The following is a 27,076-nucleotide window of genomic DNA, read 5'->3' on the forward strand; positions in this document are numbered from 1 at the left end:
CCAAAGTAGTCAGATTCATGGTATTCATGTATCAGCAGGAAGGACCTGACAGGACCGAGAGCCGCAGTAGGAAACCATCCAGCTCTAATGAGCCCAGGGGGGCGCTGCCTGAGGTGTGAAAAAACTGATTTCCCTATTGGGGTATGTCCTTCTGGAGTTCAGTCCTCAGTTTGCCTGGTTTTAGGGATCATTAGAAATTCAAAGATCTAGGCTCTTTTCTTTGTTAGAGAAGACACCCTTTTAACAAAAAAGTGAAGAATTCACACAGATCATCATAATAATTTATATTTATTTTCAGGCCACTTTATAGTTTGCCAAGCTCTTTCTTCAACATTTGTCTAGTTAATGCTCATAGCCCCCCTTGCAGAGTTGTCCTGACCATAAAGTGAGATTATCCTGGTTAAAGTACTTCCTTAATCATTTTGCTCCTACAGGTATTAAATGGGAAAAGCACTATTTTCTACATTTTGCGGAGAAGGAATCAGGGGCTTGGAAACTTTAATTGACTTTAAGTATACAGAGTGGTTAGACCATCCTGTTGTTATCGTGTGAGCTATTCAAGGCCACAGGCAGTCAGGGAGCCCTGTTAGGGGCTCAGATGGGCCTATGATTCTATCTGGCCAGCTCCACAACTTATTTGTTTTGTGATATAGGACACATTGTTTGCTTTTTCTGTGCCTCAATTTTTTTTTCATTTTTAAAAAAATTTAGTATTTATCGAATGCTTACTGTGTGCCAAGCACATTTTTAGGCACCAGAGACACAGAGACAAAAAAAAAAAAAAAATGGGAGAAAAGATAACCCACTGCATAGTGATGTGTGGGTTAAAAAAGGCAACACATGAAAGTCTCAAGCATGATAACTGGCTCAGAAGAGGAATTCCATAAATAATAACTCCTGTCCTTCCACTTCCTTTTCTTTTTGTTCAACATCGTCAGTTTTAAAATTGCAATAATTTGCATGGCCACTTCCTTTCAAATTTCTCAATTAAGCACTACAATTAGGATAAAAAGAACTGTAGTTAGGTCCTTTCAATCGTCTTTCATAATATTTTTTAAATAGCACACCTGTCATCTAAAAATCAGTTCATGTTTTAAGTCAGTTCTAGAGAAGGTAGTAGTATTTTTCCACTCATTCATTAAGTCAACAAACACGTACAGACTGTTTTTTTTATGTTCCAGGAATGGTTTTCACCACGCTTCTCTAACCCTTATGAGTAGGAGTGAAAGGAATTGAAGTCCTGAAAGTCCCAAGTCCACTGTTTTTATACCCAACCCCGCTATCTTCCCTTTGACAGTCATTCCCCCATAAGCCAAAGCAAGGCTAGAAAAGGAATACAATATAACTACTCTGGGCGGAAGTGAGGACATTTTTCATATGATAATATAATTAAAATATGTAAATGTTATGGCATGCAAGTTGAAATAAAATGCATGTCATGATACCTGATGGTTACATAGCATTTTATCCTGGGCAAAGGGATATGAAATAGATTGTCTCTTTAGGAACAGATAAATAAAATAAGATAATGCTGATTATTTTCTTCCTGTTTATCTCTAGTAATTTGGAAGTGCCTTAAGGCTTACATTTGTGCGTACAACTTCACTCTGACTCAATCTTGCTATTTTGTAGCTAATTGATTAAATGCTAATTAGGAGGCAGTTGGATGGCTATGTAGTTTATAAACCTCGACATATCCTTCTTAACACCCCTAAGACTAGGTACTCTTATTGCCCCCATTATACAGTCAAGAAAACTGAGGCCCAGAAAAGTCATGTAACTGTTCTAAATCACTTAGGACCCAAACCCAAGGTGTGTCTGTCCCCAAAAGCCATACTATGTCTTGGCCCTCAGGATTTTCCCTTTGCCTTGACTCTTCAGTTTTAAAAAGCCCTATTGTGTATGTGAGGCACACACTTTTAGAAGTGTATCTGGGAAGTGTGAGGACTGAGGGTGGAATGGCAATTAAGACCTTTGCTCTTTTGTTATTTTATTTTCACTGTTTAAAATTTGGGTACAATTTTTTAAATGACTTTTTTTTTAGATAAGTTATGGGTTACAGAACAATCATGCATAAAATACAGGATTTCCTTATGCTACCTTATAATTAATACCTTGAAAGCATATCTTTATCATTGTGTTGTTAACTGTAGTCCATGGTTGAACTTAGAGTTCAGTATTTGTGTTGTGCAATTCCATGGATTTTTAAAAATTTTTATTCCAATAACATATATACAATCTAAAATTTCCCCCTTTTAATCACATTCAAATATAGAATTCAGTGCTGTTAAATGCATTCATGACATCGTGCTACAACCACAACCCATTACCAAAACCTTTCCATCATCCCAAATAGAAACTCGGCATATTTTAAGCCTTCACTGCCTATTCCCTTCCCTGACCTCATGGGTAAGGTCCTATTTTATCATATGCTTTTTATAGGTGCTGCCTGAAATCCTCTTTAGATTCCATCAGAATGCAAATTCACATAGATACAAACACATACTGTCTCTCCATATAATTTTGGAAACATAAAATAACAATCTGAGCAAAAAGATACCCATTTTAACAAGCAACCCTCCACCATGAAGGAGGGCAAAGATCCAGGGAGAAACCCACTTTCTTCCCTCACTCACACCAAAAGCTCTGTCCGGGGTGCCGGGTCACCTACCAGCTCTGCAGTGGAGGGGAAACGACTTCTCTCATTGGCTTCTTTATCCTTATGGCCTAACATACATCTCACCTACCAGGAGATGGTACACACTTGAGTGTTACAGTTATTCCCGGAGATGCATGTATCCGTGCAGGTCCCCTCTTACACCGCAGATGGCATTATCCTTCCAGAGCAAGAAATTCACTCTTCTCCACTTGCAAACGCCTCTGAGCCCCTGCCCTTTTTGAGACTGTAGTCGCCCGTGGTTATTTGGCCATGGGTCCAACAGGGCAGAGCCCTCACTAAGGCTTCCTGGAACCCACTGGCCACCCCCTGCAGCATGGGGAAGGGCATCCTGGCGTCCTGCAATGTCTCCTTTGGGATAAAATGGTTTTTCTACCATCAATTTAGTCTTAACTGCCCTAAGCCTCAGTTTTCTCCTCATTAAAATGGTGATAATAATAACTGTTATTTATAATTGTTTGGGGATTTAGGAATAATGTTTTTGACATATAGGAGCTAAAACCATGGCAGTTTTTATTTTTATGTGACTGGAAATTGCCACACTCCATCAAAGGATGGGCATTTGGGAGGTAGTGGTGCAATGGATAAGTACTGTTATTTCACAAAGCCTCAAAAGTGTAATTTAAGGAATTTGCATTCACTGGGGAAATGCATTGTTTCTTTGAATTAGGAGATGAATGCACCATCGTTTCGTGTGGAGAAAGGAAGAGATGGGAAAATGCTTCTCCACTACTACTCAGATAGACATGGTCTGTGTCACATCGTACCAGGTATGAGACTGACTAAGTCGGACCTATGCAGTGAGGAAGTTCTCTGGGGTTGTTAATAGCCAGCTATGGATAGGGAGTTACAGCTCTACCTGTTATGAAGTCTGATCTTCTGTCATCTTGACCTTTACCCTCCCCATTTGATCCTTTCAAACAAGTTTCCAATGTGCCAAAAGAAAAAATCATTTTTACTTTTCTTCCAACATTTTTAATTAGGCAGGCTTCTGTATAGTTGGAATCATTCTACATATATTATTTTGCACCATTATGGAAAAATCATTTTTCATGTTTTCTTGTAACCTTTAAAATCTCCATCTTAAATAGCCAAATGTTATTCCAAATTGTACTTATCTTAATTAGTCCTTTACCACTGAACTTCCAATTGATACAAATCTTTTGCTATTGTAAACAAGGCTGGAATGAACATCTTCTTACACGTTTTGCCCATACTTTAGATTATAAACTTAGGGTAGATTCTAGTGGAACCCTTTGTAAAACATTATCTTTAATGCTTTACAACATTTACTACCTCTTGAGTGTTTTTATTGTTTATTTAATGGGTTCTTGCTTCTATAAAACAAACAAGCAAATGAACTAGAAATAAGGGTGGCGGGGTTATATTTGCTACCCAGACATGTATGATTGATGTCTACATGCTTTTACTTTATTGATCTGTCATAGACTACCCATCTTAAGCAGGGACTGAGACTGATGAGCTCTGGAATGTTCATCTAAGTTTCTATAACTTCGTTATTTTGTGATTTTTTGCCGAGACCACCGATTTGACCATCCCTCACTGTTGGGTAGCTGATGGCTGGTTAGCTGATGGCTGGGGGTAAGCGGCTGTACTGAGTCAGTCACACAGACACACAGCACACAGCACACGACTCAGGAAACAACCCTCAGGAGTGAGTGGAGGACGTCCGCTTTATTGAGGAAGTGCACAGGTTTATATAGGCTGGGAGCATGCAGGGACACGTGTCGGATGGGGATTGGTGGCCGTTGTTGCTAGGGCGGAGGGCAGATTTCAGGTCAGCCATTTTGTGTTGCCTTGCATCAGCCACGGCAGCCAGGTGAGCGATATTTTATGGCTTCTCCAACACCTCACCAACAGGTATCATTGAGGCTGTGGCTAAGGATTTCTTTGATATTGACGTGACCATGGATATTCTTGACATGAATGAGGAAGAGGAGAGGACAGGGAAGAAGGAGCACGTCGTGTTTCTTGTTGTGCAGAAGGCTGGCCAACAGGCAAGAAGGGCCAGGCCAAAGAGGTCACAAGAAGGCCGGGACACCCAGAGAGACCAAGAGGTATGGGGTTGGCTATGTGTTCAGAAAGCAGTTCCCTCTAAGTGCAGACCACCAGTCCTGGAGCAATCTGTGCAGAGAACAGGATGACCTGGATCTTCTAATCATGGGGTTAAGACAGAGTTTCTCAACCTCGGCAACAGTGACATTTTGGATCAGATAATTCTTTGTTGTGGTGGGCTGTTCATTGCATTGCAGAATATTCAGCAACATCCCAGATCTTTAGCCAATAGATGCCATAGCACTTCCCCCTTTCCCCCTACCCCCTTACCCCACCAACAGAAATTTCTCCAGGCCTTGCCAAATATCCCTAGGGCAAAGGGCAAGGGCACGGGTGGTTGAGAAACACACATTGGATATGCATTGGGAGGTTTTCTGGAATGTATCTTAACCTAGAAGATTTTCATCTACAAAAACACCAGTATAAAGGGTCTGCAATTTGAACCTGGTGGCTTATTTTGCAATCTCTCTAAAATACATTGGCCATGCACAACCTTGGTGCCCAGTTTTGCAGTTGTGGCCAGTCAGGGCTCTGGAGTCAACTCAAGATCCTGTGCTTGGCCATCTCAACCCCAGCTCTAAGGTGGTGATTATCTGTTCAGGGACCACATATTGGAGGAACAGTTCCCTGAGTCCATGTAGCTTCTACAAGTATCCAGATAAGCCTGTACTATATGGAACACAGTGTGTATATATCTTAGTGGATTCAAAGCCTGACTCAGAAATTATTCATGGGTGATTTTCTTGCCAGCTGTCAACTCTCTTGAGAGTTTGGAAAAAGTTCTTTCTGCTTTTGATAAAGGAATAGCATGGGGATTAGTTAGATAAAAGTCTGGGGACTCCCAGAGTCTTGGTAGAATTGACCTAGCACCTCTCCCACACCGTCCCTCTGCCACTAACCCAGGGATGGAGTTTCTCCCCATTTATTTTCTCCTGAAGATGGACCTTGTCATGGCAGACTTGGGTTTACACATGCCCAAGCCTGTGTCTTCTCTCCTGACCATCTGCAGGCGCTGGAGGCAGCTTTCCTTAGGATGAAGGAGAAATACTTGAGGGTCTCTGTCTGTCGTGGAAAGAAATCCTGCTGGGATGTTGTAAGAAGTGTAGTCATGTATGGAAAAGGTGAGTGGGCTCTCCCGGACCCCAACTCCTAGGTCAGAAAGACTGCGGGTGCTACCCTGCTCAGAGGAATGGCTTGGTTCTCCAGTATGGCAGCCGGTGTGCACAATGGCCCAAATCCTCTGTGATGACGATCATCACAGATTTCTGTTGCACTTGGATTTGGTGGGCATGGTTTTAAAATTCAAAACTAAATGGCTCTTACTTGCCCTCCTTTGCCCCTTTTATTTGTGTTGGTGACAGAGATGTGGTGCCCTGAAATCAGGGAAGTCACTAGAGAAAGGGTTGGAATCTGTCCTAATCGGTGGCGGTTGAAGGGAAGAATGAATATCAAAATTATTGATCCAAGAAGCAATAAATCCTTTTCTGGATTCAGACCTCCTGGACTGAGAGGCATTTCTGGCCTGGGAGTTGGTGGCTAATGACCACAGCCGTTCGGTATGCAAAGGACAGTGGATCTTGAGCCAGGAAATAGAGTTCTGGCTCTGCCCTTGATGGGCTGTGTGGCCTTGGATGAGGCACCCTTCTCTGCCTCTCCATCTTCCCCTCTGCAAATGAACCCCGTGCTTCTCAGGGTGCACCCCAAAACCCAAGTCAAAATTGGGGCTCTTATCCTCTGGGAGAAAGGGGAGCTAGTGTGCACCTCCCCATGCCTAGACAGTGTCCTACATTCGGGAGAAGGGCTGCAGGGCTCAAATAGCTGCATTTAAAGTCCTTCAAGCCATCGCAAACATGCAGTTGACATCCTTTGTCTAGGAGATTTTCATATCAAAAAGGCTCCCTTTCGAATCTCTACCCCCTGCCAAATGGGGCTGTTGGTTAACTTTTCATGTGCCACCCAAAACTGTCAGTCTCAAAGGCTCCATGGCAAACGTCCCTGACGCTGGGCTGGGCGCGCACGCTCTGCGCTGCGAGCCCATTGTCTGGCTGTCACGGCTTCAATGCCGACTCTGTGTTCGCGGAGAGACATACTCAATTGGCCCAGAAACTCTTCAGCAGCGGGCAGAAACTTGGCAGGGGGCAGGAGGGTTTCTCAACCTGGTAGCAAGTTTTCTGTTTGTTTTAATTTGGAAGAAGAATGGCTGTGGCCATCTGGAGACACGGAGGGAGCCCGTGCTTAAAGAGAGTGGGTTACGCGCTGCCTGTGAAACACTGAAAATCATATCCAGCCGCTTTGCTTTGGAAGGGGGAGGCGGGAACTGCTTCTTACGACTGGGCGACTGGGCGGGGGTGTTTCTTTTTCTCCATCCAGGGCATCTCACGAACACCTTTGAGCCGATTTATCCCGAGAGACTCTGGATTGAAGAGAAAACGTTCTGCAATGCTTTTCCATTCCACATTGTTTTTGATGAATCAGTAAGAGGCTGTTTTCCCTCTCTAGGGCGCGGTTGGGTATAGGCTGGCGAAGGGAGACTGTTTTACAGTCTTTTATGGCTAGTGGGAACTTTGAAGTCCCTGAAAAGTTCCCAGGGTTTGGAATACTCGATCCTAGCCTGGCAGGACCGTTGGCTTCCTTTTCATAGAGGCAACCTCCAGAAATCAAAATTCGGGGTCAGGGCCAAGAAGCGGGGACCAGCCAGTGCTTGGAGAGCTAGCAGTTGGAGAAAAAGGAAAGGACACTAAAATTCACTTCATAATGAGACAACAGAACACAGTTCAACACCCCACCAGTTTCCATCCTTGTAGCAAATTTATCTTTATCGATTTCCTTGGATGAAATATATTTCAACGGAATTGATTATTAAATCATTTAAAAGACAGATAGGCAAAATAAATTGGTTCAAAGAACAAAATCAGTTAAAATGCCTTCAGCCATTGGGATTTTCTCTGATATGTATTTGAACCCAAAGATACATTAAATTACTTCCTACCAATTGACTGCTGGCTACAGATTCTATAAAATTTACTTGCTTGAGGGAAGTCTCTTCCTACAAAGAATTTATGATCTGAGGAAAACAAATGCCTCTGTGAAATAAATAAGGAATCATAAAGCAAAGTATCTTGATTTTTCCTCAATGCCACATTATTATCATTGCTACTATTAATATTTTAAATTCTGGCTCACATAATAAACTCTCTTCCATTTTAAGTTGTGCGCACAGAATGCAAGACAATTTAATCATACTTACTGCAAAAGGTTAAGTTGATTTCTACAGACCAACAGGAGTCTCCAGGGTTAATGAAGTTAAGTACTCCTGGATGTACTGACGTTGTACTGACATTGACAATGTACTGATATTGGCTATTTTACATAAAGGTACTCATTTTACTTTTTCCTTCAGTGTGTTCCCTGAACTTATCAGTGGAAGGAGACCCCCCCCCCCCCCCGCCCCGGACATAGGCTCCCACCCCCAGGGCTGCTGTCAGTCCCACGCTACAGAATGTGCTGGTCTCTTTATTAGTTAGATTCTAAAGAGAGAGACTTATGTCTCACAGAGTTGGGGAGAACTCAGTGCATTTGAGAGCTTTCACCTCAATCTCCCGTTAGTCAAAAATATGCTTTGGGCCTCCCCACTCTATGCTTTTCTCTTTCAGAGATTAGCTGCAGATTGGATTTTTAAAAACTATTTATTACTTCCATGGAGTTAGCTCCATTCCTGACTCTTTTTCCTCACCGGTGAGTGGCCAGAATGTAATCTCAAAGGCAAAGTTTTGGGTTGTAGGTTGTTTTCTGTACCCCGTCTCACATCTGTCCTCTGTGCATAGCTTAGGGTCAAGCAAGCCGGAGTGAGTATTCAGAGGTATGTCCCAGGGTTCCAGACCCAGCAGATTCGAGTGGATGAGTATTTCTGCATCATTCATCCCCAAGTTACCTTCAACATTTTCAGCATTTGCAAATTTATCAACAGTCAATTTGTCCTGAAAATACGAAGAGAAATGATGCCTGAAGCATGGAAAAATCAGCCCACACTCAAGCTCCGAGGTAGTAAATCACTTTGCTCCTGTTATTTTCTAGCGATCTGGGAGGTGGGTCAGGGAAGGAAGAAGCAGAGTTTTCCAGTGTAGGGCAGGGAACAATCGAGTTGTTTCATTCCAACACTTCCAACTGGCATAATCCATAAACAATATATTTTACCTCCTCAGCCATTTCTGATTTATGCATAACTGAGCTGGATGGTAAAATTCTGGTCTCTGTTATCCAAATTTTCAAAATGAGGGGGTGCAAGGGTTGTTCAGTGGTAGAATTCTTGCCTGCCATGCGGGAGATCCAGGTTCAATTTCTGGCCCATGCACTTCCCCCAGAAACAAACAAGCAAACAGATAAAAAACCAAAATGCGTGTCCGCTCTTGGTATTAATTTGATGCCTGTGTTTTCTATAGCCATGTGATCATGTCTGACCTCCTGTTACTGGGCATATGTTTTGAGCTGTCTTCCTCCGAGCCAGGTGATCAGGCACTCCAGCCAGCAGCACAGGCAGAGCTGTAGGAAGCAAAGGAGGGAAATGGCTTGTTTAGGGAAGCCCAAGTGAGCTGTACAGTGGAGTGATGAGAGTTGAGACTTGAACTCCATTTTCAAGCGTCTGCCGTGATCGGAGCTGAAGTTTAGAATGATGGCCTGGAGGCATGTGAAGTACAGAGGGGTCAGGCAGAAGCTACTGTGGGATTTCAGGCAAGGAACTTTGAGGGACTGAATGAATTTAGGCAGCAGCACCGGGGCTGATGGTTGGGCACAGATTCAGAAGATAATTAAGGCAGGACATGGTGACCAGATGTGGGCATTGAAAAAAAGGAGACTATTTAGGGTAATTATTCGCTTTCTTGCCAGGATAAACTAGGTGATAAAGTCATCTCTAAATGAAACTGGAGAGCAGCGATTTTTTCATTGTCATTCTGGGTCTCTGCTATCTCTTCAGTGCCTAAGGCAGTGCCCGGCTAATAGCAGGGACTCAGTAAGTGTGTGATAAAAGAATTAATAAAGTAAAAAGATTTGTAGAGGGGATTGAAGGTGAGTCTGGCTGCATACATCCATATATGAATGCCTAGTAGGGAATGAAAAACTTCTTCTGGGTCACTCCTACTCACTGATGATGGGAGAATAAATTCTACAGGGCAATTTGGTAATATGTATCAAAAACCTTAACACTGTGCATATTCTTTGCCTAAGTCAGTCCACATGTAAGAATTTATCCTTTAATAAAATGGCCATGATTGTAAACAAAGATTTAAATACATACTCCTTTATTGTCATGTTGTTTATAGAATGAAAAACTAGACTTACTATAATCAATACCAGCTTATTGATTAATTAAAATTCAGTATAATCAATGCAGCCAGCAAAAATGAGAATGCATATCTATATTTAATGCTGTGGAAGAATATCTGTTGTATAGTGTTAGGTGAGGAATTCAGGTTAAAAAATAAGATGCCATGATCCCATTTTTTTGTAATAAGAAGATATGCTCCAAAATATTGACAGTAATTATCTTTGGGTTAGGATTATGGGTGGTTTTTATTTGCTTTCACTTTTTTCCATTTCTGCAATGAATGTGTACTGCTTTTATAAAAAGACAACGAATATAACTATTTTTTAAACAGATTCCAACTGCAATCTGGGAGATTTCTCTGGACATCCATATTCATTGTCAGCATGGTATAGTATACAGTTGTGCAGTGTTGAAAAAGAAGAATGCCAATTCAGAACCTTGGGGACATAAGCATTCAACAATAAGCAAAAGCCCCTTCAAGGAAATACTCAAGACTAGGGGGAATCTTGGAGAGAAAGCAATCTCAGAGAAGAGACAGGAAATGAGATTTCAAGTAGGAGGATTTGGCTAACACTAGCAAACAGCAGAGTGGCTGAATAAAGACAAAACCGAAAAGGTGCATTGGAGCCAGCAATTTGGCGGCCATGGATGGGAGTAACCATTAAGTAGAAAACTTGCAGGGGGTCATGGACCAAGGAGGGGATGGGGAAGCAGACACAGAGCATAGATCACTCTCCTGAGATCTGATCAAAGGGGACTGCAAGAGACTGCAAGGTGGATAAAGGGGCTGTGGTGTTGAGTGATGATTGGTTCTTTCTAAATGAAAGGAATGTGAGCATATTTATGGGTTAATAGGAAAGCATCCCTTGAGAAGGAGAGGCTGAAGACACAGGTGTGGGAGGCTGTGATGAGTGGTGTTAGATTCTGAGAAGTGATGGTGTAGAGTCCAGAGCACAGGTGTGTGGATTACAGTTGGACAGAAAAAGAGAGGGTTCTGTTTCTGCTTCAAGGAGGAAAGACATGAGGCTGATTGTTGATGTAAGTAGGTGTGTGGAGTGTGGAGGTGGAGAGCCCCCAGCCTCGTGTGGGACATGTACATTAATAACAGAAAACATTGAAAGTCAGGTATTGTTCTATTTCCCCACATATTGTCTCATATGTAATGTTCTCAGTGCCTCTATGAGATGGGCACTACCATGACCTCTGCCATTTTATTGAGGTAGAGAGTCACCAGTCAATAAGGGTCAGAACTGGGATTTGAACCCTGGAGTCTGATTCCAGACCCCATAATTGCATTAGTCCCTATAAGTTATCCCAGCTTACAGACCACTGCAAAACATCGGGTTATAATACAGCAAAAGGTTGATTTTTCATTCCTTTTAAAGCCTGCCTGGGTCAGGTGGCTCTTGTCTGCCTAGAGACTCAAGGCTGCTTCCTTTGAGATCACCCTGTCATCATCCAGCCAGCAAAAGTGGTGGTGGGTGTGTGGGTGTGGATTTTAAAACTTCAATTCATGTGTGAAACTAAAGAGAGAAATGTTTATTGGGTGCAAAATTTATATTTTGGATTGTGCATTTCCTAATTTAACGTGTATGATAAGTTTAGATGAACACCATAAATACATGGAATCTTGATTAGGACATGAGATTTTGTTGGTTTGTCCAGGTTAGTGTGATGCCCCAATAAATCCCAGAGTAATTTGGGCAGTGAATAAAGAAGTATTTGCAAAGTCCATTTGGGGGAATGGAGAGAAAGGAGGAAATATTCAACTTCCCCATTTGGAGAATTTCTGATATTCTCGCAAGAATATCAGTATCAATATCAACCAAATCAATATGCTGAGCCCTCAATCTTGGGGCTCACCCCATGAAATTTATCCCCGCAAAGGACAGATTAATCCTATTTAAACTTAGGCCTAAGAGTCACCCCCAGAGAACCTCTTTTGTTGCTCAGTGTGGCCTCTCTCTCTAAGCCAACTTGGCAAGTGAACACACTGCCCTTCCCCCAACTTTCATGAGACATGACTCCCAAGGGTGTACATCTCCCTGGCAATGTGGAATAGATAGCCCAGGATAAGTTGGACCCTGGCATCAAAGGATTGAGAAAGCCTTCTTGGCCAAAGAGGAAAGAGAGAAATGAGACAAAATAAAGTGTCAGTGGCTGAGAGATTCCAAAGAGAATGAGGTTACCCTGGAGGTTATTCTTATGCATTTATAGATATCTCTTCTTAGTTTACAGTGTATTGGAGTGGCTGGAGGGAAGTACCTGAAACTGTTGAGCTGAGTTCCAGTAGCCTTAATTCTTGAAGACAATTAAATAAAGACAAAAGTTTACAAAAAAAAGAGGAGTGAGAGGTAGAATGTGGGATAGCCACCCCAGATCCTTACCCACTGCAGCCAGGAAGTGGAACTCATGCCTACCATATTCTATCCATTGGCTAGACCAGATCATGTGACCACCTGGACCAGCTGCAAGGCCGACTGGGAAATGTAGTCCCACAGTGTGCCCCAGAAAGAGGAAATGAGATGGGTGGGCCACCCGCTTATCCTTTGGCCAGTACTTAAGTACTTTGCTATCTTGCCTCCTTAGAGAGACAAGAGTAGTATACAGTTGGCAGTGTAACCAGCCACTTATCTTTTTGGCTTCTTTTGCCCTCCGCACTTCAGTTCATTCCCTAAGGGCTTCAAGTGGTTACTTTTGTTAATTATTTCTCAGGAAAAATCTGGAAAGGGGTTTGCCTCTGGGTCAAGTAATTTTCAAAGATTGCTTATTTCAACCAAACAAAATAGAGTGGAAAATTTACAAATCAGTCCCCAAATACTTCTAAACTGTCCTTTGACAGAAAATACATGCAAAGTCTCATGCTCTTAAATCAAGGAAGAGTTCTTCAAGCCTGCCCTCAGAATCAATTTATTTTGATTGAAAACAAATGTTTTTGACTAAAGACAAACACGTTTATCCATTCCTTAAACCCACAACTGACTCATTGGAACAAGTTTGGAGGATGGTTAAAGAACACTGGAACCTCTAAAGATTGATGTTCTGACATATTAAGATGTGACAAATAGTGTGAGAATATTTAGAAAAGTTAAACCAAAAAATCAAAACCCTATAAAGTCTAATTTAAAAATCCTTGCTATTTCCAGGGCTTAATTATAAATAATACAGTAGAGTAATACATATTGCATATATTGATGTTGAGTCATTGGCACAGTTTAAATACTTATTTTAGGCATCCATACTTGTTTTAAGAAGATAAAAGTTTATATGTTTCAGATGATTTTCCAAAGGGAGCAATTACAACTCTAAAAGTTGTTTCCTACAGCTGCCTACTAGTTACACTCATTGCCATTGGGATCCCACTGGGGATGAGTGACAGTGCTGTGTTTCTCTCTGTGATTGAAAGGTCAAATGATCTGGATGGGCTCTATGAAGTGCATGATCTACATGTGCTCCCCCAAGCTCCGCAGCCTGAAGGAGCTGGAGGAGTGTAGGATGCACCTTTCCGACATTGCACCCCACGACACCACCAGGGATCTTATTCTCCTGAACCAGCAGCGACTGGCCGAGATTGAGCTGTCCAACCAGCTGGAGAGGAAGAAGGAGGAGCTGCGTGTCCTGTCCAAGCACTTGGCCCTGGAGAAGAAGAAAACCGAGACCTTGCTCTATGCCATGCTGCCAGAACACGTGGCCAACCAGCTGAGGGAGGGCAGGAAGGTCGCTGCAGGTATGGCATCCCTGTCCCCTCCTGGGGGCCTGCAAGCAGGAGGCCATGCCCTAGTGGTCAGGGGACAGACTTTGTTGTCAGAGAGGTCTGGATTTGACATCTGGATCTGTTATGTTTAGCTACATGAATTTGGGCTAATTACTTAACCTGCATATCCTCAGTTTTCTTCATTTTAAATTGAGAAAAATAAAAATAATGTGGGAATGAAATATGGAGTAAATAAAAGTGCCTGCCAATGAGCTTACACATATATCAAATTCTCTAAGGATTTAAGGGTGTATCCTGAGTCTGGTTTCATTCTTCAGTGACCATTGAAAGCACTCTAAACTATAATGGGAGATTGTATACTCACAAATTAGCCCAATCACAGGGGGGTTCTCTGGACCCTTCTGGGAGAACGAAGGATGCCACATTCTCTCTGGATTCACTCCCATTTGTCACGATGCTGGAGCCCAAAGAGGTTCAAAGCCTTGGGAGTATGACAGATATGTACAGAATAAATTATGATTCCACCTGGGAAGTGTGTCATAGTGGAGGGTGGGGGTGGCCAATAGGAAAGAAATTAACATGCATTAAGGAGCAACTCTTGTGCCAGGATCTGTGTTATTCATTTTACATATGCAGTTTTGTTTAACATTCTTAACAACTCTACACAGGATATGTCATTATCAACATTGTTCAGCTAAGCAAATTGATATTCACCCCAAGCTTATGAGTAAAAGAGCTGGAATTCCACCATAAGTCCATCTGATTCCCAACTCCATACTCCTTCCACCACTTAAAGTGCCATGGCTAATAATAAGTGTCAGAAGCTGAAGGGTGAAGCCGGGTATTGAAGCCCTTTATAAAGAGTGTGGCACTTAAGTTGGGCCTCAGATCTTAGCAGGTAGGGAAGGGAGGGGCATTTCTGGAAAATAGGATAGCAAAGGCAAAGGAAAGGCGACATGAACGTAAATGCCATGGGGCATTGTCCCTAGAGCGTGGGGGTGTATATGGAAAGTTGTGTTTGATGAGAGGCTGAGGCTCTGGTGATATTGTGATTAAGCCCAATTTCATGGAAAAAGAAATTGACTTTTATTTTGCTGGTGATGGGGATTCATGAAGGTACTTTTCTTTAAATGGATGTGGCATAATTCATTTTATAAAGATGATTTTGGCTGCAGTTTGGGGAGTGCATTAGAGGGAGGCAGCCAGAAAGCCCATCCAAGGACGTTTAAGGGTCTGAGCTAAAGAAACCTGAGTAAGACTCAGCGGATGCCTTAACTGATACGATGGGAAGGCAAGAGAATGGTGTTGATGGTAACTCTTAGGGTTCTAGCATGGAAAGATGTGCTGCTTTATCCTGAAAATGAGCCAGAAGGAAGAGTAGGTTTGGAGGAGGATGATAAGGTCTGCTTTTGAACTGTTGAGTTTGAAATACCTGTGGGATCTCTCACATAGTGTAAACAAATGTAGTTAGAAATTGTGGGCAGAGCTCAAGGGAAATTCTGGGCTGGGTTGTATATCAGGTGTTGGTTTAATCATAGATTCTATGAATGATGAGAAGATCATCTAGAGGGTATGCAATAAGAAGAAAAGACGTTTGGGTATGGTACCTTAGGGAATGTATATTATTCAAGAAAGAAGAAAAGCCAATGAATGATGTCAAACCAGGAGATTGGAAAGGTAGGAGAACTATTAAGCAAAAATGGTACACCAGAATCCAAAGGAAAGGGAGCATTACAAGAAGGAGGTAGTTATCAGAACTATAGGTAATAAGGAAGGCCCCACACTGTGCTCAAGGAGTCACTCAATTCACTCACTCCACAAGTATTTACTAAGCATGTACTATGTGCCAGACTCTGCCCTAATGCTGGGGACACAGCAGAGATCCAAACAGATAGGTCCCTAATCTCATGGAGCTTTTATGTCAGTGGGAGAGAGAGACAATAACCAAATAGACAATGAAATAGACATTATCACACCTCATAAGTCTTATAGAGAGGGGATAGAGAGATGAAGCTAAGGAGATCAAGGGTACAGGGGCTGTTTTTTAAATAGGGTAAGCAAGAAAGTTCTCATTGAGATGGTTATAGTTGAGAAATGAGGGAAAGAGCCACAGAGATATCTGAGAAGAGTGCAAATTAGGCAAAGGAAATAGTAGGCTCAAAGGCCCTCAGGCATGAGGCAATTCTCATACTCAAGAAGCATCAAGCTGACCAGTGTTGCTGGAGTGGGAAAGAGTGAGATGGAGAGTAAGGAGAGAGGAGGTCAGGAAGGTGGGGGACCACATCAAAAGGGGCTTTGTTAGCCAGAGTGAGGCCCTTGTATTCTATTCTAAGTAGGATGGGTTGTCAAGGAGGACTAGAGGCAGAGTTGGGGGGGATGTGACTTAAAGAGACCATTTGGCTACTTGGAAATTAGCAAGAATGGAAGCAGGGAGACTAGTTAGGAGGGAGTATTGAGCCTGAGGATATGTTGGCCTCCCAGTCAGATAAAGCTAGGGGATTTCTACTTCATGGCCACCAGTCTCTATTGGCCCTGATCCCTCTAGTTCAGACCTCTGCTGTGGCCTGCCTGCTAGGGACTTCTCCCTAGGGCAGTGCCCACTCTGATTCATTTCTGTATCCCCCAGCACTTGTCACATCATATTGCGATTATTTACTCATTTGTCACCTTTACCAGACTGGGAGCTCCTTAAAGGATGTAAGACTCTTAGTGTGATGACTAGCTCAGAGGAGGCACTCAGTAAATATCTGCCAAGTTGGTGGAGAATAGCATCCAGCTCTTTACCCAATTCCCAGGCAGGTTTGGTTCCCAAAGTTTACTTGAATCCAGAATTCATAGAATTATGAATTTCTCCATTGTTATCACTGATCTTTGCTTTCTGTTGCAGGAGAATTTAAAACCTGCACGATCCTTTTTAGTGATGTGGTGACATTTACTAACATCTGTGCTGCCTGTGAACCTATCCAAATAGTGAATATGTTGAATTCCATGTACTCCAGGTTTGACAGATTAACCAGTGTCCACGATGTCTACAAAGTAAGTGTTTGTGGTCTATGTGGTGGATATTATAGTGTGCTCAAGCAAGGCAGGAACTTCATTTGAAGTCTTCCTTTGCCTATGTCTTCATGGTCAGGGTTGGGAGTGAGATGAGGAGGCAAAGCTGCCAGGGAAGTGGAGGTATTTTAGTTTGTTTCTTGGAATGCTTTATAATACCCAGTGCTAAGATGGTGCTCTGATGCCTTTGACAGGCAAACACTTCCCAGAGAATGGTTCTCCCATTCCTTCAGATCAACAGAAATTCTAATCCAAATAATATCTTATTTAACATATAACATCATATGACTACTGCAGGAGCTCCATCTTCTCTGGGATTTGTTTTCCTCAGAAGCAAAAATATTCTTTTGTTTCTCTTCTCATTGTTTCCTGAAATACTTTCCTTCTCATAGCCTTCCTCATGCTACTCATATCCCTAGAAAATCATTACAACCTCAACATGGTCTTTTTGTCAATATGTGGCAAATGACAACAATATTTAGTGATATGTTTTGTGCACAAGAAACCTTCTGAATATGCAATCTTCCTTTACAGGTGGAAACAATAGGAGATGCTTACATGGTGGTAGGGGGTGTACCAGTGCCGATTGAAAGCCATGCTCAAAGAGTGGCTAATTTTGCCTTGGGGATGAGAATTTCTGCAAGAGAGGTGATGAATCCTGTGACTGGAGAACCCATCCAGGTAGAGAGCTATTGAGAAGGTTGATTAATACCAAACATTTCATGCAAAAAAAGTAGAATTCCATTTGTCTGTTCAGATGGTTATGGGTATGTTATAATAATTAAAATGGGTAAATCGTCCCAATTCTTCTCTTCTCTTGCATATCTTCCTAAGTAACAGAAATATTAGTAGGACTATTACTGTCCCATCTTCTCTCAAATTTCAGAAGAGGCTTCTAGGGGTCGGGATTTTCATGTGATTCACTGCTAGCTTTCTTTGTTAACTTAGGACAGAGCTGAGTACACCTTCCCATTATCCTGTAGGTTTCAACCCTTCTAGAAGCTAGTCTATTTATAATTCCTGATTTTTGTTGTTGTTGTTCAAGGATTTCAACAAGTGGTTCAGCTTTACAGAATAGCCAATTTTCCCCTGCTTAGGGAAAATGTGTATCCAACATGCCGTCTGGTAGGTTCAGAACTTAGGCTGAGGTGTGAAATTGCCTCCAGATAGCAGCCAGATACTCTGATGCCATAAGATATTCAAAATAGCCTGCCTTGCAGCACGTGGTCATTAGCTGAGACATCTGTTCGCCTTTCTCCCAGAAAGCTACTCTTCCAAGTATGGACATTTGTTCACACTATAAAAGTTGGATAGTTTGGAGATGAAAAGCCAATGTCCTCTGAAATGGCTTAGACCCCTCCCCACTTCATGTCATTCAGAACTTCAAAATAACTTAAATAGCTGATAAAAAGGAAATAAAACCAGTTGTAAGATGAAATATATTTTTCCAAATTCTAACCCTTTTCCAGGAGATTCTGAAGTATGCCCCGCTCACCCTTACCACGGGTTCTTAAAGAGGCTAAGAAAGAGTGTGGGTCCTGATTCGGGGGCCCATGGCAGTCTTCTAAATCAAGGCAAACATGGAATGTCCACAATATTTGATTCATTGTCAACACACAGTACATACCTGTGGAATTAAAAAAAACATATAATAAATAAAAAATCAGGTGTGGGAGGCGATGAGGGAGTAGAGATGAGGTCAGAGTAGAGATGAGGTCAGATAAGTTATGAGTGTTTCAGTTAAAGGATTCTAAGATAAACCAATAAAGAAAAAATAATCGAAAATATATGTCTGTGTAAATATAAATAATATACATATGTATGTATTTTATATAGTTATATTTATTAAATCCCTCCAGGTAAGATGATTGGTGCTAGATTGAAACCCACCCATTGAAGAAGGTCCAATCAAAAAGGGTGGAGAGAGGGGCACAGAACAGAGATGAAAAGGACACTACACCAATAAGAATGAAATTAAGCAAGAAATTTCTGGAAAATCTCATGGTGGATTTACCAAGAAGGAAATAGGGAAGAATGTTAGCAATTCTTGGTTAAGAGTAGGGAAATAGTCAATAGAAGCAGACCCAGAGAAGCAAATCTAGACATTGGGATTATCAGACAGTGTCTAGAAAATGACACTGATAAATAACATAAATGTTTTAAAGGATCTGCTGGAAAAGAGGAACATTTGTGAACAGATGGGAACTTTCAGGAGAAAGTTGGGAATTTTATATGTATATATATTTCCCATAATTTCTAGGTGGAAATGAAAAACCATAATATCCAAATTAAGAATTCACTTCCTGGGCTTGGCATAGACTAGACACAGCAGCAGAGGGAATTTCACTTTTATCCAAATAGAAACACAAAAAAGAAAACAATGAAAAAAATGGAAGAGTATTATTGATAGGTAGAACAATAGCAAATATACTACCAGGTCCAACTGCAGTCCTAGGAGGAGAATAGAATGAGACTAGGGCAGAAGAAACATTTGAAGAACCAATGACTAAGAAATTTCCAAAATTGATGAAGGCATTTGGCTCACATGTCTAGGAGTTAAGCAAAACCCAGGCAGGATAAACACAAAGACAACCATTTCTAGTCAAAGGGTACTGAAAGTGCTATCAAGTGTAAAAAGTGCAAGAAAAAGAAATATAAGACATACAGATTGGAAAGGAAGAAGTAAAACTATCATTATTCACCAACCGGATAACTGTGCACCTAGAAAAGCTCTCACAAACTACAAAAAAATGAAACAAAACAAAACAAAAACTACAAAATCTAATAAATAAGTTTAGCTAGGTCATAGAAATCAAGGACAGTATATAAAAATCAATTAAATTTTTGTGCACTAAGGACAAAACATTGGAAAATAAAATAAAAACAAAATAAGACAATTTAAGTTGCTAGGAACAAAGCTAACAAGAGACATGCATGAACTCTGTGCTGAAAAGCACATAATACTGCTTAGGAAATTAAAGAAGATGTACTTCAGTGGGGAAATATGCTGTATTCATGATTGGAAGACTCAATATAGTTAAGATGCCCATTCTTCCCAAATTGATCTATAGAATTAGTGGAATACTAATCAGAATCCCAGCAGACTCCTTTGAAAAAATTGACAAACTGATTCTAACATGTAGACTGTGAATGCTCTGGAATAGTTTAAAAAATCTTGGAAAAGAACAAAATTGGAAGACTTGCATACTACCTCATTTCAAGACTTAATATGAAGCTACAGTTGTAAAGACAGAGAAAAATTGGCAGAAGGATAGATAAATAGATCTTTGGAGCACTCTAGAGGGTCCGGAAACAGACCACACATTTGAAGCCAATTGATTTTTGACCAAAACAAAAGTCAATTCAATGGGGAAAGCAAACTTTTAAAAAGAAATTGTTCTTAAAATAAACAATTAATTTCATATGTATTATGGACCTAAACATAAAAGCTAGAATCAGGAAGGTAGAACAGAGGGGATGAACTTCTGACTTTGGGGTAAGTGATGATTTCCTAGATAGAACACAAAAAGAATTAACCATAAAAGGGAAAAATGATAAAAATCATCACAATTAAAAATGTCAGGTCATTAAAGAAAATGAATATACAAACCACTGACCTGGAAAATATTTTAATACATATACATATATGACATACCCAAAATATATTTAGGACTCCTACATACTAACAATAGAAGATAAACAGCCCAATTTCTAAAATGGACAATGAACAGATTTTCACAAAAGAAGATATATGAATGAGCAACAAGTACATGAAATGGTCTTGGCATCATTAGCCATCAATGACGGACCATTTCACATTCACTAGAAGACCAAATGGTGGTGAGAAGGTGGGGCAAATGGAAGTCTCACATTATTGAAGGAAGTAAAATGTTACAACGACTTTGGAGAATTGTTGGGCAGTTTGGTTTTTTATCTGTAACATTACATAAACATCTACCCTGTGACTCAGAAAAGCCACTTCAAAGTATTTACCTGAAAGAAATGAAAACAAATGTGCACATTTGGGAAAGAATATTTATACATAGCAGCCTTATTTATAATAGCTTCAAACTGGAAATATCCTAAGTGTTCACAAAGAGGAGAATGGATAAACAAATTGTGTTGCATTCTAACAAAAGACAACTCTAACAGCAATGAAAGAGTGAACTGATTATCCACACAACACTAGAAATGAATCTGATAAATATTATGTTGAGTAAATGAAACCAAATACAAAACAGTCTGAATTCCATTTATATAAAGTTCTAGAAAAGGCAAAATAACCTTTCGTGAAATAAGAAAGTGATTACTTCTTGGAGGAGGGATGGGGATTAATTGGAAAGGAGCACAAGATAATTCTGTGAGGTGATGGAACTATTCAATGTCTTCTTTTGGATGGTGGTTATAGGCGTAAAGGCACTTGTCAAAACGCATGGAGCTAAATGCTTAAAATCTGTGTTTTTAAAAAAAATTTTGTGTGAATTACGCCTCAATTTAAAAATAAAATCAAGAGGACTGGATGCTCCCTTTTCAGTTGAGGTTCTCTGCATACAGATCAGAGTGGGAATCCATACTGGCCCCGTCTTAGCGGGTGTGGTTGGAGACAAGATGCCACGGTACTGCCTGTTTGGTGACACTGTGAACACGGCTTCTAGGATGGAGAGCCACGGACTTCCCAACAAAGTACACCTCAGCCCCACAGCCTGCAGGTAGTCTTCGTCACTCAGTTATTACTTCTTCCTGGGTCTCTCTCTCCCTCCAGAACTTGCAGAGTGCCTTCTCAGCAAGAATAACTAGAAGCCATGGGGCTGGGAGGAAGTGGCAGAGAAATCCAGATTTTTTTTTCTTCCATGCCACGCTACCTTACCACAGATATTTGTCAGCCAATAAATACTTGCTAAGCCTCTATGGTAAGATAGTTTTTGCTCTTAAGGAGCTTTTGGTCTAGTATAGGGATTGACAAACTACAACCCAGGGGCCAAATCCAGCCTCCTGCTTGTTTTTGTAAATAAGGTTTTTTTTTTTTTTTTTTTTTTTTTAAAGGAAAGACAGAGAGAAGGAAGGAAGGAAGGAAGAAAGGGAAACATCTTTAAACATTTTCTTGTTTTATTGTATTTTGTTTTTCCGTTTTTTGTTACATGGGCTGGGGCCGGGAATCGAACCGAGGTCCTCCGGCATAGCAGGCAAGCACTTTGCCCGCTGAGCCACCGCGGCCCACCTGTAAATAAGGTTTTATTGGAACACATCCATTCTCTTTTGTTTACATATTGTCTATGGCTGATTATGTGCTACAATGTTAATGGTGAGTAATTTAATAGAGACCGGCAAAGCCTAAACTATTTTCTATCTGTCCCTTCAGGGAAAAAATTTGTGGAGCCTTGGTGTAGTGCCAGAAGAAAAATATTCACAGATAATTATGTAAAAAGTGATGGAAATTTGCATAATGTGATACTCACGCTCAATATAGGCCCCATTCTGTTCTAAGTTCTTTTACATAGGTTAATTCATTTACTATGAAGGTAAATACTATGCATTATTGTTCCTATTTACAGATGAGAACAAATGAGGTACAAAAAGGGGAATGATTTGCCTCAGGTCACAATTAGGCTAGTGAGGAGAAGGACCTGGATATAATCCAAAGGTTTGGCTCCAGATCCTCCGTTTTAACTAATAGACTTCCAGGCCGAGGGTTATTGGGAAAAGCATGCCTACCCACAGGAAAGATTTTATGGAGGAGATTTCTGAGCTGAATCTTGAATAATGAGCTCAAGAGTAGCATTTAGCCAAGAATCAGGTATTGGGAGTGAGAAACAAGCAGTACAAGCAGAGGAGTAGAATGTGTGTGAACAATTTAGCTCCGCAGGGGTGGACAATATGAAGGCAAAAGTGGTGAGGGTTGTGTGTGCCCTCGTGAAGGACAGGGCTTTATGCACTGTGTGTAGGTGAGGAAATACCCTCAGGAGTACCGGCTGGAAACAATGACATGGCCAGAGTCCTGTTTACGCTGACCGTACTAGAGTACCTGTGAAGGACAGATTTGAACAACAGGAAATTGGGAAGAGAAGACCTGTTAGGTGCTTGATCTGAACCAGAATGTTGATGGTGGAACTATTGGGAAAAGTAAAATCAGCTACATTCGGTATTTGCTAGGAACTGGGGTTTTGAAAAAAGGAGGAGCCTTGCATGTCTGCCAGGTCTCTATGCTGGGTGAATGGATGCCTGAACGGTAGTATATCCGATTGAGGTTGGACAAAGAGGATGAACAGCCAGTTCAAAGAGGCAGTGGATGAGTTCACTGCTGGGTGTCATTGACTTTGAGTAGAAGGTTGGGGTTACAGACTCAGAGTAAGCTACAAAGAGGTGGCAGTTAAAGCAAGGAGTGTCAATAAGATCACCTGGGGAAGGATCCAGTGTGAGATGAATGGTGGAAAGCATGAAACCCTGGACAGTACCAATATTTAAATGCCGGGTGGAGGAAGAGATGTCCATGTAGGAGGCAAAAGAAGGAAGAGTCAGAAAAGAACCAGGAGTGTCCAGGGTGAGAAGCACCCTTATGGATGGTTTTAGGGAGGAGGAATTGAAAAGATACGTATCAAATATAGTAACAAGGACTGAAAAAAATACCCACCAGAGAGCCTTGGGTCATTATCAAAAGTTGTTTCAGTAGAATGGTGGGTGAGGATAGATGCTGGGTAGAAGGAAAAATGGATGAAAGAGTTTGTTTGGGATTAAAATTGGAGATAGTTAAGTGAGAAGTTGTGCATTGGCTTCTATTTAGGATCAGAGAAACTTGAGCTTGTGAGCAGGCTGAGGGGAAGATGAAAATGGAGGGGAGTTGAAGACAAGAGAAGAGGGGTGGCCAATGGAGTGGGAGCGGATGGTGACAGGGGCATGGAGCAGTGCCCTGGAACAAGAAAAAGGAGGTTGGGGACAGGGCAATTATAGTCAATGGCAGGAGAAGCTGCAGAATCTTACCTGTCACAATTGTGATTTCATGGCTGTAAGGGTCATGAAATAGGAGGCATAGTTATCAACTTGAGAGTAAGGGGAGCAGGAGGCCAATAGGGAAATGGGAAAAGCATGGTGAAAGTCTGAAATATCTGTGAATCTGGTCAGCAACAAGTAAAGGCTTGATGTAGGGTTGAGGCCAGCGGGGCAGGTGACTGTGAATTTGAAACATCACTCATCTATAGGGTTTGGTGATTTTTCTGCAATGCCACTCAGCTTCCAGTATGGTAAATACACAAGTGAACAAGCATTTTGTGGTTATACACAGCTCTATCTCAGTTCATGGTAGTCTCCTCATACTCTTCTTCTTCAGAGTCTTCATGGCCAGAAATGATGAAAGCTTAAGCAGATAGGATGAGCTCAGGTAGTGGGGTGGACAGGGGGCTTGGGGAAGATGCAAAGAAAAGTGCTGACATCCAAGGAGCCTGTTTCAAGGTGTGCTGTATACACAGGCATTGACAACATGGCATGGAGAAGTGTGCAAGCTGCACATCTAATTTTGATGTATGAGGGATGTGTGGTAGGAAGGAAAGGCAGTGGGGTAGGGTACAGGGCCACGGTGGGTCCTCTCTCCTCCCTCTGCCTGTGGCACCTCTATTGTGTGACCTGGTTCCCAGTCTTCTCTCTCACCACTCTCTTGCACTGTGTCCAAATCTTTTTTTTTTAATTTTTGTTTATTTATTTTGTGAGTGCATAAAATAATCATGCATAAAATACAGGATTCCCATACACCACTTCACCACCATCATCTTGCATTGGTGTGGAACTTTTGTTACTGTTATTGATAAACTTTTTAAAACAAATCATGCTGTGCTTTTTTATCATCATATAGTTGTGTCTTCATTACCATGACCATTTTTAGCACTTTTGCATCACTCCAGAAAAAGAAATTAAAAGAAAAAAGAAGAATCTCATATATTTCATACCTCACCCTCTGACCGCTAGTATTTCAGTCTACCCAATTTTTTTGTCCCTTATTCTTCCCATTATTTAGTTTTTCATCCTTATTGTTTTACTCATCTGTCCATACCCTGGATAAAGGAACATTAGACAAAAGGTTTTCACAATCACACAGTCACATTGTAAAAGCCATATTGTTATACAGTCATCTTCAAGAATCAAGGTTACTGGAATACAGTTCAACACTTTCAGGTACTTCCCTCCAGCCACTCCAGTACACCGTAAACTAAAAAGGGATATCTGTATAATGCATAAGAATAACCTCAGGATAACCTCTCAACTCTGAAATCTCTCAGCCACTGAAACTTTCTGTTGTCTCATTTCTCTCCTGCTCCTTTAGAAGGCTTTCTGAATCCTATGATGCCAGGTCTTGACTCATCCCCAGGAGTCCTGTCCCATGCTGCCAGGGAGATTCACTCCCCCATGTAGTGCGGAGGGCTGTGAGTTTACTGCCAAGTTGGTTTAGAGAGCGCAGCCACATCAGAACAACAAAAAAGAGCTGGGGATGAATCTTAGGTATAATTATAAGTAGGCTTAGCTTCTCCTTTGCAGGAATGAGTTTCATAGGGGCAAACTCCAAGATCAAAGGCTCAGCCTATTGAATTGGTTGTCCCCACTGCTTGTGAGAATATCAGGAATTCCCCAGATAGGGAAGTTGAATATTTCCTTCTTCTCCCCAGCCCCCAAGGGTAACTTTGCAAATATTTTTTCCTTCTCTGCCTGAATTACTCTGGGATGTTTTGGGGCATCACACTAACCTGTACAAGCCAAAAAGATCTCTTGCCCTATTCAAGATTCCATGTAACTATGGTGTTTGAATAAACTGACCATAGAAGTTAAATTAGATGATGTATTACCCAAAATATAAATTTTGCACCAAATAAATCTCTCTTCCTTCCAAATCTTGAATTACAAACCTGCCACCTTTGACATTTCCTTCTCTGTGCAGAGCCCTGGAAAATCAAGGATTTGAAATAATCGAAAGGGGTGAAATTGAAGTGAAAGGAAAAGGAAAAATGACCACTTACTTTCTGATCCAGAACTTGAATGCCACCGAGGATGAGATCATGGGGAGACCTAAAAACCTTCCTAATCAGAAAGGTAAGCACAAAGAGAACCTTGTTATTAGTCCTGCATATTTTTCCTACTATTTATAGGTGCTCCATGGGTTTACAGGACCAATAGAGATATTACTTCCACTCATCACCAACCTGCTGCCTGGTAAAAGCTACTTGAGGAGCAGAGCAACCATTCATCATTTCACTGGAACATTATAATGTTCCAGATTTTGACTATATTGAGTTGGGCCAAAGGACCCAGCCTAAAGGGTTCCAGATGTATTAGCTTTTGAAGTTCTTCTTTGTCCAAGAAAGGACCTTTCCCCATCAACCTCTACTACTGCTGGAGAATGATTTTCAGAATTCCCCTTCTCTGCTCTTGCATCAGAGGAGACTCCAGAACAGCCTTGCCTCACGCACTTGACTTTACCCCTTCCTCATGGTGTGCTGACCTCCACAATGGGAGAGAATGGCAGAATTCATGATTCACTAAGTAAGCTCCAGGGAAGGCAACAAGAAAGGAGTTTAGGATGCAACAACCGGTGCTAAGCTGAGCAGGGATCATTGCTTGGCTACAGGTGCTCAAAAAAAGAAGGTGGAATCCAGCAAGATGGTCTCCATCAGCTGCAAGGCTGAGCCATCCCATGAGCTCAGGGCCCTTGACCATTGCTCTGGTTAAAAGGGAAATGCTACCTGAAGGGAAACTCAACAGCAGGAGGCCAACCTTTTTAAATCATGCATGCAATACAGGGTTCCCTTATACCACCCTATTATTAACAACTTCATTGTTGGGGAACATTTGTTACAAGTGATGAAAGTACATTTTTATAATTGTTTTAACTACAGTCCATGTTTTAATATAGGGTTCACTGTGTTGTGCAGTTCTATGGATATTTTTTAAATTTTTATTCCAGTAACATGCATATAACATAAAATTTCTCCGTTAACCTCATTTAAATATATAATTTGGTGCTGTTAACTACATTTATGATGTTGTGCTACCATCACCATCACCCATTACTGAAATGTTTCATCATTCCAAATAGAAACTCTGTACTTCTTAAGCCTTGACTCCCTATTGATTACCTCCGCCCCATCTCCTGGTAACCTGTATTCCAGATTCTGACTCAATGAATTTGCTTATTCTAATTACTTCATATCAGTGAAATCATTTAATATTAACCCTTCTATGTCTGGCTTATTTC

At 41.3% G+C, this 27,076-nt stretch overlaps 1 protein-coding gene across 1 annotated transcript in view; it reads left to right on the forward strand.

Annotated features, from left to right (window-relative positions):
• LOC143679251 (guanylate cyclase soluble subunit beta-2-like) overlaps positions 1–27,076 on the forward strand; it is a 63,131-nt gene that overhangs the window by 17,789 nt on the left and 18,266 nt on the right. Inside the window, exons 3-12 of the mRNA XM_077155824.1 lie at positions 3,348–3,447; positions 4,559–4,755; positions 5,763–5,874; positions 7,124–7,227; positions 8,578–8,794; positions 13,483–13,803; positions 16,679–16,827; positions 17,380–17,526; positions 21,400–21,554; positions 25,763–25,914. Of these exons, the coding sequence (XP_077011939.1) occupies positions 3,348–3,447; positions 4,559–4,755; positions 5,763–5,874; positions 7,124–7,227; positions 8,578–8,794; positions 13,483–13,803; positions 16,679–16,827; positions 17,380–17,526; positions 21,400–21,554; positions 25,763–25,914 (1,654 nt within the window). The remainder of the gene's footprint in view (positions 1–3,347; positions 3,448–4,558; positions 4,756–5,762; positions 5,875–7,123; positions 7,228–8,577; positions 8,795–13,482; positions 13,804–16,678; positions 16,828–17,379; positions 17,527–21,399; positions 21,555–25,762; positions 25,915–27,076) is intronic.

The sequence above is a fragment of the Tamandua tetradactyla genome, chromosome 4, assembly GCF_023851605.1.
Source record: "Tamandua tetradactyla isolate mTamTet1 chromosome 4, mTamTet1.pri, whole genome shotgun sequence".
NCBI lineage: Eukaryota > Metazoa > Chordata > Mammalia > Pilosa > Myrmecophagidae > Tamandua > Tamandua tetradactyla.